This window comes from Leptodactylus fuscus, chromosome 5, assembly GCF_031893055.1.
Source record: "Leptodactylus fuscus isolate aLepFus1 chromosome 5, aLepFus1.hap2, whole genome shotgun sequence".
Lineage (NCBI taxonomy): Eukaryota > Metazoa > Chordata > Amphibia > Anura > Leptodactylidae > Leptodactylus > Leptodactylus fuscus.
In genome coordinates, this window is record NC_134269.1 from 206323716 (window position 1) to 206339129 (window position 15414).

Consider the following 15414-nt stretch of genomic DNA (forward strand, 5'->3'; position numbering starts at 1 on the left):
TTTTGTGATCGCAGTAATGCGGGCATACGACTGGAATCACAGTATTGAAATGCATATAAAGAAATTTCCCCTGTAATCCAGAATATTTGATAATACGGCAGACGCCTGTTAATTTTCATCAATACCGGATTAAGCATTTGTAGAGTATTTTGCGTTCATTGTACCTGCTGAATATGTAGGATATTTTGAGACGTGAGTCCGGGGAGAACTGTACACTAAGCAAGTCATGGAAATTTGGGGGGTGATCAGGACCTCGGTCCGCTGGGAGTGTGCCACACCCCCTCGACACTCACAGACACCCGCCACCCCATTTGCAGCAGTTAATTAATATGCTAAAAAAAAAAAAAAATTGAAGCGGCCGATACAAATTGCCGCCTGTTGCCCAACAAAGCCGAGGCATGTGTGAGCTTTTGATGGCCAAGTTTATGGCGCTCGCCTGGAGAGGTTAGCGCGGGGAGAGCGAGGACTTTGTGAATGCTGATCCCCAGTCACTCTGGGCCTCTCGCCATTCGCTCGCTGTCTCATTTGCATTCTGAATGACATTAAGGAGGATAACTAGGTGACTGGACCTTGCCGGAGTCTCTTGTGACCACACGTGGCGAGGGACCTACAGCAGAGCTGGCTGGCTTCGTAGGCATTAGGATTCTTTATGCCAGACGAGAATTACAGCGTACGAGTTACATATCCTATAATGCCTCACATTTGGCAGTTCTCGCACATTCTCCTGTAACGTGAATATTCCTATAAGCAAGAAAAGCTGTAAAGTAGTTTTTTGATATTTTTGAAACGAGCATGGCCAATTTGAAGGGGTTTTTTCTAAGTTCTTGAGAAATTTTTGTGGGCAAATTTCATACATGACTTCTATTTTAAAGGGAGTGTTTCGGTACTCACTTCCTCTGGGGTTCTATTTGTGACGAAGTTTGGGTTTCAGGGTTGGTCCACCTCCTCTCCCGTGTTCGCTTCTAGTACCTGTACTAAGGGGGCTGAATATAGAATAGTAAAACCAGTCCCCATAGTAGAGGTAAGGACCAGTGAAAAGGAGGGAGGTGGAAGGGGGGCAGTTCGTGGGCTGTGTGCTGGTTCTGATCATGCGACCCGAGGTGGCAACCAGTTTGGAAACTCATTTCTGTGGTAGGTTCCCTCTGGTGTGAGATTGAAGCCGATGTCAGGATGGATCCCACAGCTTTCTATGGGATCTGTTTTGGCATTCCACACATCGGTGGTTGCGTCCAATACCATTGGATCAAAAAAATTCGGGTGTTAGTATAAGATCTAGCTTTCCTGTACCATGGCAAGGTAAAACTACGATGGAGAACATGTGTGAAAGCATCTTCAAGGAGGTTTCCTAGATTTTTTCTTATTATTTATGGCCTATTCTTAGGCAGGGACTGCCCGACCACTATACAGAGCCATCTACTTCCAGCTCTTTGTCGCCACCTATCTGCTCCCCCACAATCAGATTTTTATGGCCTGTCCTTTTTTTTGGGAGGGGGGGGGGGTCTGTGTTTGTTTAAGGGCTGTAATCTGTATTCATTTTGGGGTGTGATAAATGTGATTCCAATGCCATAGGTTCAGTGTGCCCTCTATAAACAAGTGGGCAAATTTTTTCGTTCCCTTATGAATTGGCAAGTATGGTTAGAGAACCCCCATAGGCATGGACCACCTCCCCAGGCCCCGAAGTGGTTGTTCTAGACTGGGAGCAATCTGTGGGGCGTCCGGCCAAAGAGGGTACAAATAATACACTGATCTGTCCCCAGCACCCGATGCCCCTTTTGATGCGCATCAGAAGTCCTAAGCCTGGCGTGATCGCGTAGACCAATCAGTGGTCACATGAGGTGCAGGGGACCGTGGAGCACGAGGTACAGATGACCGTATTAGCCGCCCCATAAGTTGCTCCAAACCTCCTGGGCTCTGCTACATCTACAAGTCTAGCTTTGTCCCGAGTATCCCAGGCCGGCTCCACTATGGTTAATCCTCGTGTTGGCACACTGCAATGATTTCCTGCCTTTTCTTGACTGTCTGCCCTGCTCTTTGCAGATTTTAACTTTGCCCTGTACCCACCATCTATGATAGCGACTGGAAGTGTGGGAGCCGCAATCTGTGGGCTGCAGTTGGACGATGCAGAAAGCGACCTCTCCGGTGACAGTCTGACGGAGCACTTGGCTAAGATCACTAACACAGATGTGGTGAGTATCCTCTTTTTTTTTCCCCCCTTGATAATTTCGAGTGTTAACAATGTTCTTGGAAAAATATTAACACAAGCAAAGAAAAAAAAAATATTCTGGAATTCCCCTGAAGTTCTCGTCCTCCATATTGTATCTGCAGCTGGTTTCGGGGGCGTTTTTTTTTTTTTTTTTTTTGCGGAGTCTTACGAGTTTTGTTTAGGTGCGGCGTTTCTTACTGCTGAATCGATGCCCTTAAAAGAGCATTTGTCATTTGGCACGGAGCGGCCGGCTGCTAACCCAGCCTAAGCAGACTGTCTCCAGTGCAAACCGAGGTTTAAAGGGGAACGCCAGCCAAGTTTAGGGGCCCGCGTGCCTAAGACGTCACACCTGAGAGCTCCTGGAGCGAGATGCTTAGGATTTCACACGTGGTCCCAACACCCAAACGCCTTTGGAGGGGTTGTTGCTGTGCACAGCGTAGTTCATAAACAGGAATTTAGGAATGAAATGGTAGGAGTTAGAGATGAGCGAACACTGTTCGGATCAGTCGATCCGAACAGCACGCACCCATAGAAATGAATGGAAGCACCTGTGACGCTGACTCGGCCGGCGTCACAGGTGTTTCCATTCATTTCTATGGGTGCGTGCTGTTCGGATCGGCTGATCCGAACAGTGTTCGCTCATCTGAGTTTCAGTCGTGTACACTAGGCATGGGGTTAAAGGGGTTGTCAGAAAACAGATGGAGAAAGGGTTAAAACACACAAAAAGGCAGTACTTGACTCGGAGATCCCTTGCTATTTCTGTCCTGAGACTTAGGGTAAGTTCACATGGAGGAATTTGCCTCCGAATAAGCGGCACATTCCACTCACTCCCTTTGTTTTCAATGGGGGGGACAAAGATCGCAGCAGGACGCAGAAAAAATAAGCATCCTGCTCTACCTTGCCATGGAGACTTCCCACTGATTGAGGCCCATTCATCTGGGCCACAACAAACAGGAGGACCGGGAAGTAGAGACCAGGAGGGACCTGGGAAGTATCAGATCAGGGGATGGCCACGTTAGGGTCGTCACGGGTGTCAGATTGACGTTCCTTGGGCCAACCAAATAAAGTGATCCTTAGGGCTCCCCCTTCAACAACCCCTAGGAAATAGACCATGGTAGGCTTCACACTTGGGTGTTTTGTGCTGGACCATCATTGAGTTAGAGCCTGAGCCCACTACAGGATCCTCTGCTACTTTGCTGGGCCACTATGATCCTGCCCATCAGCCAACTTTCTTCAATTTAGCAGAATTACCATTCTGGGAATTATTTAGCAATACGATTTTGCCTCATTACAGATGCTGAACAACAATTTTTAACCATTGCCACACAATTTTGTAGTTTTTGGACACCTCCATCTACAGCAGAGGTAAACTCTGCACGGAATTCCGGAGTCCTTTATTACCAAGAATAAAACTTCAACCCCGTAGCGTCCCCTCCTCATCCCCCCCCCCCCGCATCCAGATCCGACCTTTGAACAGTAACCTCTTTATTCCCACAATGCAGTTTGTTTACAGTCGTTCCTAATTTTAGATGACCCGTCCTCTTGGAATTGGCAAACGGCCCCTTTTTTAGAAGGTCAAATAAATGGAAATGGGTCATTAACTTGTAGGCCGAGGGTTTCCGGTCTTTATATCGTGTATATGGCAGAGCGAGGTCTTCACGGAGCGCGGTCACTATCCACGCGCCCCAGGTGGCGTCCTCCTCCTACACTCATGCAAGTTTCGGGGCTTGAACTTTACCACCTGCTATTCATTCTGCAACTCTTGAAGGCTTTTGTATGAATCAGATCAGTTCTGGAAAGTTTTTTTTTTATTTTTTGGTAAGACTTTGTATGATAGAATGAAATTTCGACCGACCGTGAAGCCTGAATGATTCACCCACAGGACATTCCCCACGAGTTAGTGTATATCCTGTGAGCGCCGCCCAAGAGTGACCAGATGCAAATGTCATTTTTTTAATGGTTTTTCTGGGGTCCTGTTATTATGGACGACTACCAAGGTGACTGCTGTTGCAACTCCTACAGAGAGTTGTAAGCTTCCTTAAAGGGAGTGTGTCACCAGAACCCGCAGATAGGTTAGTGTCACCAGAACCAGCATATCACCCCAGTCGTGCAGATAGATAGGTTAGTGTCACCAGAACCAGCATATCACCCCAGCCCTGCAGATAGATAGGTTAGTGTCACCAGAACCAGCATATCACCCCAGCCCTGCAGATAGATAGGTTACTGTCACCAGAACCAGCATATCACCCCAGCCCTGCAGATAGATAGGTTAGTGTCACCAGAACCAGCATATCACCCCAGCCCTGCAGATAGATAGGTTACTGTCACCAGAACCAGCATATCACCCCAGCCCTGCAGATAGATAGGTTACTGTCACCAGAACCAGCATATCACCCCAGCCCTGCAGATAGATAGGTTACTGTCACCAGAACCAGCATATCACTCCAGCCCTGCAGATAGATAGGTTAGTGTCACCAGATCCAGCATATCACCCCAGTCCTGCAGAGAGAACCGGAATTGAATCAATGGTGTTGTCCCCTTGTGAATTGCTGCCTCCATTCCTGAAATAGCGCCTTTTTTGTCCATTTATAAGTGAGCTCTTTGGAGCAACGAGGGCGTTGCTGCTTTCCTCATAGGAGCAAGGATAGCACTCTTGCTGCTCCAAATAGCTAATTTGCATATTGACAAAAACAGCAGTATTTTGGCAACTAAAGCACCGATTCACAAATGAAAAGTACTGTTTGATCCTAACCTGCCTATCTGTGGGTCTGGGGACACTCCCTTTAAATAGTTAAAGGGATAATTTGGTAATTACAGATCATCTTCGGTCCACAGGAAAGGGGATAGTTGTTGAACTGAAGGGGGTGAAACCCAGTCTAACTGTAACCCCCTCTGCTCACGAGAACAGGAGTGCTGTATGCTAGGATATGCCATCACTTGATCTATGGGGTGCAGCCTCTGGGACCCAAATTGATCCTTAAACCTAATCAGCGCTGTGACCTCCTTCATTTTAAGGAGTAGTGGGGATCCCAGATGCTGGCGCCCTACCAATCAAAGGGGTTGACTCATCCGATCAGCTGATCACCATAAGTCTGATAGCTAATTTCCCTGGAGGGGGGGGGGGGGGGTAGCTGTAGGTGGTCACACATCTCCCCCTATACGCCAGATGTAATTTATGGCATCACCTAGAACCACGGTCAATACAAGATCTGTCCTCAAACCTTTTTTTGCGTTTTGTTGACAGTTCCTTTACATTGGGGTATTCCAGGACTTATCTATTGGTGACCGAACCATAGGATAGCTCATCAGTATTTAATCAATAGAGGTCTGACACTGGGGACCCCCACTGATCAGCTGCGGCACTTGCTCATAAGGTACAGCAGAAGCTCAGTCCCATTCAAGTAAATGAGGCTGAGCTGCAATACCAAGCACAGCCACTAAGACATATATGGTGCTGTGCTTGGTATTCAGCAATCCTATATTGTTAACCTACCCTGAGGATAGAAGTCCTCCATATATAAATCCCCTTTAAATCCTAAATAAAGGCATTGTCCGGCGTGGATAAAACAACACTCTGAGGTTTACCTACCCAAGTCATTTCCAGGCAACATTGGCAGTAAGTGGACTGTGCACAATGAGACTGGCATGAAAAAACGCACAGGAAAAAAAACAAGAAGTGACATTAAAGCTATCGGAGCCGCCGAGCGCCGCAACATGTTAAATTCTAATCATTCTTGGAACGCGCCGGCTCTCTAATTGGCAAAATGTTTGTATTCTTTTTTTGAATACTGTATCTGTCATAGGACTGCGAAGACTGCGCGGTTCACGCGAGGTAAATGTCTATATTGGTATAGCGCGGCTGGCAGCCCGGAAAAAAAAAAAAAGCTGTCCCTCGCCTGGCTTTCATTATCAAGGTTCTACTGACTTTGAGAAAGTCCTTCAAAGTTTTTCTCGAGAGCCGGATGACAGCCGAGGTGATGTCGCTGATGGGAGAAGGATCCTGCTCTGTTAAAGGGCCGGAACTAAATATTATTGTTGGGTTGTACACACGGATGTAACCTGTTAAAGGGGTAAGACATTGTTCTGGCTTCTGTAGAGAGTTGGCTTATATGGTGGCAGTATGGTTTTCCCTAAGGGATCGGGGATAAGCGTCCAATCGCCGGGTCCCCCAGTGATCGGAACGATGGGGAATTTAAAGTCCCTTTAAAGCCTCCTTGTGTGACTGGTGCTCCATTAAAAAGGAGTCTTTAGGGGAACTTTTGGTCCTGCTGATCACCTTATTGTGTCCAAAGCGGCACAACCTCTTTAATTTGCCATATTTTCCCCCACCCCTAAGGGAAATTTTCTTGCCCCTACTACAGCTTCAGGTTATTTTACAGGGAGAAATATTTTTGCCCCAGACCCACATCGAAGACCCGAACAATTGGCAAAAACCCTGAATGAGCCAATAGGTGGCAGTAGAGAGGGCCGCCCCCGCCCTTCTTTTACAGAAGAAGACCTACTTTGTGTCCTTTTTTGTCTCTAGTAATCATTACCAGGCCTTTAAGAATCTGTACTCCAATGTGGCGGTCTCCATGAAGGAAACCTTAGCACCCCAGACACCTGAATTTTCGGTGTCAGAAGCACAACAACAATTTCCATTTAGTGGTGGGTCTTAGTATTATGTAGAATTCAGTATAATCAGGAAACCATTATGGCTGGAGTTCCCCTTTAAAGACAACTTTTTACTATCACCACTATCTTCATCCTTGGAATTTTTTCTCTAGCCCCCATTGTTCCTTAGCGATAATTTTTTCTAGTTTCAGAACCCAATTTTCTGATTCTCTTCTCTACCGTCAAATGGGCAGTCCTAGACTATCTGCTCGAGCCCAGGACCGCCCACCTACAGTAGAGAGCCTAATTAGCATAATGGGGTGCAGAAACTAACAATATGGATTGCTCAGGAAGGGTGAGGCTAGAGAAAAAAATTCCAACTGTGCCTGAATCAATCAGGCAGCATCTATTCAAGGTATTATAAATGGTAGAGGTGGCGAAAGGTCTACTTTTAAATGTTTCTGGGAGGGAGGAGTCATCACTACGGGAAAGCATGTCATGTGACACCCATTAGCTTTGGGATTGGCTAAGGTTGTACCCCTAATTTTTACATCATTGCCCAATATGTAGCCAGAAAAAGTTGGGTTGGCCAAGCTAATTTTTTTTTATCCCAGTTGACATAAGGAATCCATATGTTCTTTTGGTTTTGAGTGCTCACGTTATTTGTACTTTTTTTTTTTTTTTTTTATAAATATTTTGGATTTTTTATTTTTTTTTTCTGAAAAAAATTGTCATGTTTCCTTATGCATTACATACGACCAGGCCCTTTTAAATCCTCGGGTAACATCTGTTTAGAGACACTTCTGAAACTGAAGTTTCACCACATAGAGGGGGTTGTCCTGAACTCCTGGAAATTCTGGCCTGTTTCGTCGTACTGCTGTGCTATATAGGGTGTTTTTTTTGTTTTGTTATGTTTTTTTTTTGTACAAAGTAGAGCTGCAGTCGCTGATCAGTGTGTGGGCTGCTTCCTGTCAATGACTCATTGAAAATGGACAACCTAATGTTACCGTCAGCAGTAATACGAACGCTGTGGCGGTTTTAGTGGTTACCCCCACCCCATCCCCTGATTGTTAATAAAGCAATAAAGAGTGGTGAGATCTAGGAATGACTGTGTGAGATAATAGGCCGGAGCCCCCGAGACCCCCCCCCCCCATTTACCTGTGTGTTGCTGGGCCGAGTGTCTCTTGGATATTTCTGTGCAGCGGCTGAGTTTTATTGGAACAGAACGGCATACTGTATTACTGACTCATAGGGGGTTTAAATAAAGTCAGCTGTTGATCTTTCAGAGACTCCTTTCCGCAAGAGAGCGAAGGGGGGGGGGGGGGAGAAGAGAAGGAAGAAACAAATTAACTGTGTCGCTGCCTCACGACCCGGCTGGGTTCTCTGTTAGTGAAAATGACTTCATTGTTATGCAAGTCCCTAAGGCCTAGTGGGCTAAAACTGGCCCCCTCTAGGCCTCTGAACTTGGTCTGACTGCAACAAGAGGTTTAGAAAAACATGGCTGCCGTCCTCCCGAAACGGCGCCTCTCCTGCAGCTCGGCTATATTACGAGGAGTGGGGACGAGCTGCAATACCACATATAACCTTTGGACAGATGTGGTGCTGTTTTTGGAACAAAGCCCTAAGATTGGAACAGAGCATCAGAGTAGTATTATTTGTGGATTATTAGAGAACGATAGAACATTTCTTCTGTAGCGGATTAATAATATGGAATATCTAATAATTCGCCGCCTGACTGTCTCCATCAATGCCAGAGGAAAGAAATCAAATTGCATATGTGTTTGCGGATGATCGTACACTCCGGATGATCAAACTATGCAAAATTCCATCATTTTCTATGGCAATTTCATAATCCGGAATATCTCTTAATCCACAGTATGACTGTTCCCATGGATGAAAGGAATCCAATTGTATACAGTAAAATTCCTTTAATTATTGAAAATCCTCTATAGAAGAGTCCAGACAATTCTTCTAGAAGAGTTTAACAATCCAGACTATAGAATAATCCACCGTCATTCCCTTTAATGCCGGATTAAAGGAATGTTACTGTAACCAATTGAACTCTTTTAATCTGACATTAAAAGGGAATACTGGTGGATTGTTTGGGATTATTAAACCCTTATAGAAGAATTGTCTGGAATTTTCTATAGCTGTCCAATTGCAAATTCCAATTGCAGTCCACACAATTGGAAAGCTATAGAATATTCCCCACAATACTTTGATAATCCAGAATATTATCTATTTCCAGCAATGCCAGATTATAGGAAATCAGTGGCATACATTGATATTCCTTTAATCCCGCAGATTAGCAAATACTCTAGAGGATAGGACTGCTATAGAAAATTCCAAACCGTTCTTCTAAAAGGGTTTGATAATCCAGGATATCAAATAATCTACAGCCTGACTATTCCCATGGATATCAGATTAAAGGAATTCAATCAGATACAGTGATTTTTCTTTACTCCCATACAATCGCAAATCCTTGATCGCCATAGAAAATTCCGTACAATTTTTCTGAAAGGGTTTGACAATCCCAAATATCAAATAATCCTCCACCCCGAGAGGAATTCAATTCTATACGGTGAAGTTCCTTTAATCCCACACGATTGCATATATCCTGGATGATTGGAAACCTATAGAAAATTCCGTACAATTCTTCTAGAAATTTTTGATAATTCCGAATATCAAATTATCAGTCATCTGACTATTCCCATTAACGCCAAATGAGAGGAATTCAATTCTATACTGTGAAGTTCCTTTAATCCCACACAATTGCATATATTCTGGATGATTGGAAACTAGGGTTGAGGGATCGAAAAAGATTGGATTCCGATCATCAATCGAGTAAATTACACAATCGCGATCGGATTTCCAATCCCGATCTTTTCCGGCGGGATTTAAGTCGGAGGTTATCTCAAGATCGGCTCAATCGTATTCATGTATATATCATTAATAGGGTTGAGCGATCGGGAGAGATCGGATCCCAATCAGCGATCGAGCAAATTTCACGATTGGGATCGGCTGGAAAATGATCGGAAATCGGATTTTAAAATCGATCCTGAAATCTCAAGATCGGCTCAACCCTATTGGAAACCTATAGAAAATTCCGTACAATTCTTCTATATATTTTTGAAAATCCGGAATATCAAATTATCCGTCATCTGACTGTTCCATTGATTCCAAATGAAAAGGATATCATGGTGCTGCCTAGAACGGGTTTGTAGATTATCAGATACTTGGAATTATCCGGCTTTAGAAAATTCCATTAAAAAAAAAAATTCAGGAACCTTAAGAAATGAGGTCCTCTGTCCTTATCGGTGGGTGGCATAAGCAAGCTGCCATTTTTAAAAGCCCGTATACTGCCTCTGGTGTCAGGTCGTATTTTGTATGCAAGGAAACATCAGACGGAATGGTCCGGAGAGAAAGGGATAATGAGATAGTTTCCTAAGTTGTTTTTTTGCCTGATTTGGCAGCTGCTCCCAAGTTCATTCAGCTTTTTGTTCCCCCGTGAGTGTTTTGCGTGTGTGGTTACAATGGGGTGATGCAGATACGCTGCAGTCTGATGCTGGAGTTCCGTCGTCCCCATTCATGAGTCCAGAGAAGGGTGCATGGCTTGTGATGAAGCCAACGAGCAGAGGAAGTAAGGGCCCCATCTAATGAGCGGCGGTACACATACTTTTGTTTCCACCCCATGATCTACTAGCGCGCTACAATCATCGGGTTTGATGCTTGTCCCTATGACAAGCACAGCAGATGCCTTCTCTCTGCACTGACAAAGAGCATTTATTACAAGCAGCAGAGATTTCTATCCAGATAAACTTAGTTTTATTTTTAGCATAATTAGCTTTTTGGCAGCAGCTAAATACAAGACCCCAGATGGCTCGGTTCAAGAAACGGAGTGTTTAATTCATCATCTTAAAGATGCATTCAGGTTCCTGGGCCTCAACATCTAGCTCTGTCCTTCATAGAAATATCCGCAGGACATGTGCGGGCGGCTCACTGGCTACTACTCTTACTATTATCCTTCATGGGTGCTGAAGGTGTAGACAGAGAGATATTATCTATCGAAGTAAATTATTATCTATTGGAGAATACAGTAATAGAAAGATTGATCATATTTATAGAATAAGTGATTAGATGGATAATATAGGAGATATATTGATAGATGATAAGCAGAGGTAAATACGATAGATAGATAGATACTGTAAATAGACACTGTAGATAGATGGATGGATATATAGATAGGAGATAGATAGGACATAGATAGATAGATAGATAGATAGATAGATAGATAGATAGATAGATAGATAGATAGATAGATATTAATACCTATATATTCGATCTTCTATTATAAAAGATATTGGGTACGTATAGATATATTCAAATCTACAGATAAGTAGATAGATATTACAGTGCTGAGGTAGGGGATATTGTACTGGATAGATCTGACAGATTTATACCGTTCTATAGGTTTTATAAAGACCAGCGTCACTAATACCAAGTTTTATAGCCCTACACCAGGCCGTTCCCTTGGAAGAGAAATCTGCACCAGCTCATATTTGGTTTACATTTCCCATTTCTGGCATAAATGATGATAAATCTTGTGGGGGTGAAGGCCGTGCCCCGTACTCACCCTTGTGACCCTTTTTGCGGAAGTGATGAAGTAGTTTTGGGGTTTTTTTGCGCACGCTGATCTACAAGGCATAATAAATATGCCCCAGTTTGCTTTAAGCTCCCTCTAGTGGTAGTGGCAGGAGCTCCGTATCAGAAAAACGGAGCCCAGACTCCAATACAAATCTACGGAGAGGCAATGGGATTGAAGTTCGGTGAGATAATGAGCCGTGTTTAGTCTTTTGGGGCGTTTCGAGGTAGTTTTTTTTGGTCGTCTTTATCCCAAGAGTTTGGTTTAATTGGGACAAATCTGTATTTCTTTCATTCTGCGCTGCCGCAGGTAATAAAGCGAGGTGAACAATGTCAGCGGGCACTTCAGAGCTCTGTGATATAGGGAAATAATAGAGCACTTAGCAGTAATGTGAGAATGTCAGGAGAAAGAAAATCACATTCCCCGCTTCACAGCCCGGCCGCATGGTTTCCTTGTGATCTTAGAACAGGATATTGAAGCCTCGTAGCATTTCCCATGCACTTTGTCTAACCCTCTTCGCCTGCCACTGGGGAATACACAGCCATACAGTATGGACTGTTACGGGTGGCATGGGGTGATCATCCACTTAAAATAACCTGACCACGCCCCTAGGTAGTGACCTCATCCACAATACTAGGTTAAAGGGGTTGTTTGACCTATTTCAAGAATAAAAAAAAAAATTGGCCAATCATATCTGATCTATCCGACATCGAACAGCGGTGTCCTAGTACCAAGTGCTGCAGTACCCCGCCCCACCACTATGCTTGAACAGGAGCAGAGATGCCTCCGGAATCGTCCCGATCAGCTGATCAGCGTGAGGTTCGTGTTTTGGACGTCCACCGAGTGGTCATCACTATAGATAACCCCTTTAAAAGGGGTTTCAGAGGAGCTCAAATTACCTTAATTGATCCGGCAAAATTTTTTTTTTTCTTTTTGTAAGCCTCATATAGGGATCACAATGTACATTTTTTTTCCCTATCAGTATGTCTTTGTAGAATGGGAGGAAATCCACGCAAACACGGGGAGAACGTACAAACTCCTTGCAGATGTTGTTCCTGGCGGGATTTGAACCCAGGACTCCACCGCTGCAAGGCTACAGTGCTAACCACTGAGCCACCATGTTGCCCTGATCCGGCAGATTCTTGATGATGAACCTAGTGGATTCCAGTCTAGTCCTGTAATCTGAACCAGCCCCCCAATCCCTAGATCTCTCCACCCCCTCCCAAATCTCATGATCTCCCAGGTAATTTACCTGTACTATAGACAGCCAGCCTCCATAGCACAGGTAATGACCCAAAACTGGGTCAGAACCCCCAGGTCCATTACAAAGAATCTGCAGGATCAATTAAGTTAAATTAACTCAACACACAACCCCTTTAAGTGAATGGGACTGAGCTGCAATACTAGGGACAGTGACTACAAAATGTGTGATCCCTTTAATCAGATGGTTCGTGGGGGGGGGGGGGAGGCAAAGGCTACCCTACTGATCTGATATTTATGGAATAGCCTAAGGAGCAGGTTATAAGTAACAAAGACCTGGAACGTCCCTTTAATAAAGAGCTATGTAGACATCGGTGCAAGTAGACACAGATATTTAGAGGAACTGTTCCAAGTAAACACGACGTGATTTAAAGGGATTGTTTGGCATTTAGCTTCCCTTTTCATTAGAGAAGTCCCCTAAAATAATGATCGCAGGTTGTCCCCACTGCTGGAACCCCTAGCAATGAGCTGTAATCTGTGAGGGAACCTATCAATCAAGTGTTCAATTTTCCTACAGCACCTCCACAGGGAAAATGGAGTATTACACTCCACTCACTCATTAAAAATAATGGGCTGTTCATATAATATATGGATGGGCCCGGTTCTCCAAGGATAGACATTGTAGCAGCTCCTTGCCATTAGTATAGGACCCCCTCTGAAAAGAGCTTCTCTAACCTTGATCACCCCTTTAAGCAGTCTTTAAAAGTGGCTCTAGAAGTAAAAGAACATTTTTTTTAGGCTTGCTTACAGTATCCAGAGTGTGTGAATGTTCTACAATCATATGTTTTTGGCCTGAAAAATGAAGATCATACCACAACCACATAAAACGCGTCAGAAAAACCACTGGCATTTCACAAGGAAATAAGTCAATGAAGAATGGCATTTACGGTATGAGCAAGCGGGCTGTATGTGCTTGCGAGTCAGCTGGTGGGCAAGGCCAAGTCGTAGGAGTACAGTGTGTGTGGTAGGACTGGAGTCCTGATGCCCACAGAGCATACCCAGCGCCAAACTGGTTAACTGGGAACCGTACACAGCAACTATGATAATAACTGTGTACATTGGCAATTAAAAATTCCAATACAGCTCATGGTGACTGTTTCCTGTCCTCCCAAAAGGAAATATTCCTTCTGGAAAGTGAATTTTTTGGTAACCGCAGAAAGAATTTGTCATGCCCTGTACATTTATATTTTATTTTTTTTTATCACAATGATCTTGCAGTCTTTACGCCCAGCAGGGTTATGATTCAACTGACAAAAATTGTGACATGTTTCAAAAATTTTGACTAATTAGTTCAATTATTAACACAAATATAAAAGTTTCTTTAAAATCCCCCCCCAATCTGAAAATTTAAAGAAAATTACCAAAAATTTCAATGAATTCCTAGGAGTTTTTATCCATTAAATCCACTATATTGATTGCTGCGGCCTTTGCACTACTTACCAAGCACAGCGCCGTAAATTGTATAGTGGCTATGCTTGATACTGCAGTTCCTCCCCATTCATTTGAATGGAATTGAGCCACAGCACGGCCATGTGACCAATGGTGGTGATATCACTGCCTTTGATAGGGATGTTTTCAATATCTTTAAGTGTGTTATCGGGCTAATAGTTTGATTGCTGCGGGTCTGGCCTCCGTAAAGAGGTGGCCAACTACTGGAAAAAAACCAGTATTACATGGCTGGTTGGCTGTAGTCCAGCAAAACCTTTATAATGTTCAAATAGGCTGAGATTGTCCTGATGATTTAAAGGGGGTTGGTCATCAACAACCAGATCAGTGGGGGTTACGGGTATTGTAACTTCACCAATCAGTTTAGTTTTTCATAGCATTCATTCGAGAACAGCACCTTACATTGCACAGTGGCTGTGCTTGGTATTCCATCTAAGCCATATTCGTTTGAATAGTGATGTCACCGGCTTGTGACGCTCAACTAAAGATAAGTTCACATGGGGTTTTTTGGACTGGAACCTGAGAGGATGCCGCCTCAGGTTCCGGACCAAAAAACGGGTAGTCGCGACTGGATACCAGTGCACTGCATCGGCATCCAGTCACGCACTCCGTTCCGGATTAGGCCCAATAAATGGGCCTAGTCGGGAGGGAGTGTCTTCAGGCTGAATCGCGAGGCGAATCTGTTTGAAGAATGAGCACCTCGCTTCTGTTTTTACGGCTTCTGGAAAAAACACCTGACCGGCTCCCATTGATTTCAATGGGAGCCGTATTTTTGGTCAGGATTTTGAGGCAGATACGGCCTCAGAATCCTGACCAAAAAACTCCATGTGAACTTACCCTAAGTGCTGCTAATCGATGAAGGTGCTGGGTGACAATATTGTAACCTATGCTAAATAATAATTATGAAAAATAAAAGCAATATCGTAAAAAATTTAAGAAAAAAAAAAGTGTGAACCAACAATTTTTTGTAGATCTAATGTTTTCTTATTAAGTTTAAAATTGACCAGAATTTTTTAATTTTTTTTAAATTTTAGACAATTACCCCCCCCCCCCCCCAGCCCTTTTTTAAATGCTCACATTAGGAAAGTGTTTCTCCTATGTTCAGGAGACAGAGAAGAAAGCAGCAGGTTTTCAGAGTTTTTCCATGCCCTAATCTTTGTTAAACTAGCAGTCTGGGGAGCTGTGCACACAGCACCGTTCCCACGCTAGTTCACAAGATCCATTCTAGTTGCAAATAATGCTGAAGAATCTCTGGAATCTCATTTATCTC

General features: G+C 43.9%; 1 protein-coding gene across 1 annotated transcript in view; it reads left to right on the forward strand.

The window, feature by feature from the left end:
* The window catches only part of CCND2 (cyclin D2), a 35037-nt gene that overhangs the window by 16969 nt on the left and 2654 nt on the right, over nt 1–15414 (forward strand). The window contains exon 4 of the mRNA XM_075275097.1: nt 2038–2186. Coding sequence (XP_075131198.1) covers nt 2038–2186 — 149 coding nt within the window. The remainder of the gene's footprint in view (nt 1–2037; nt 2187–15414) is intronic.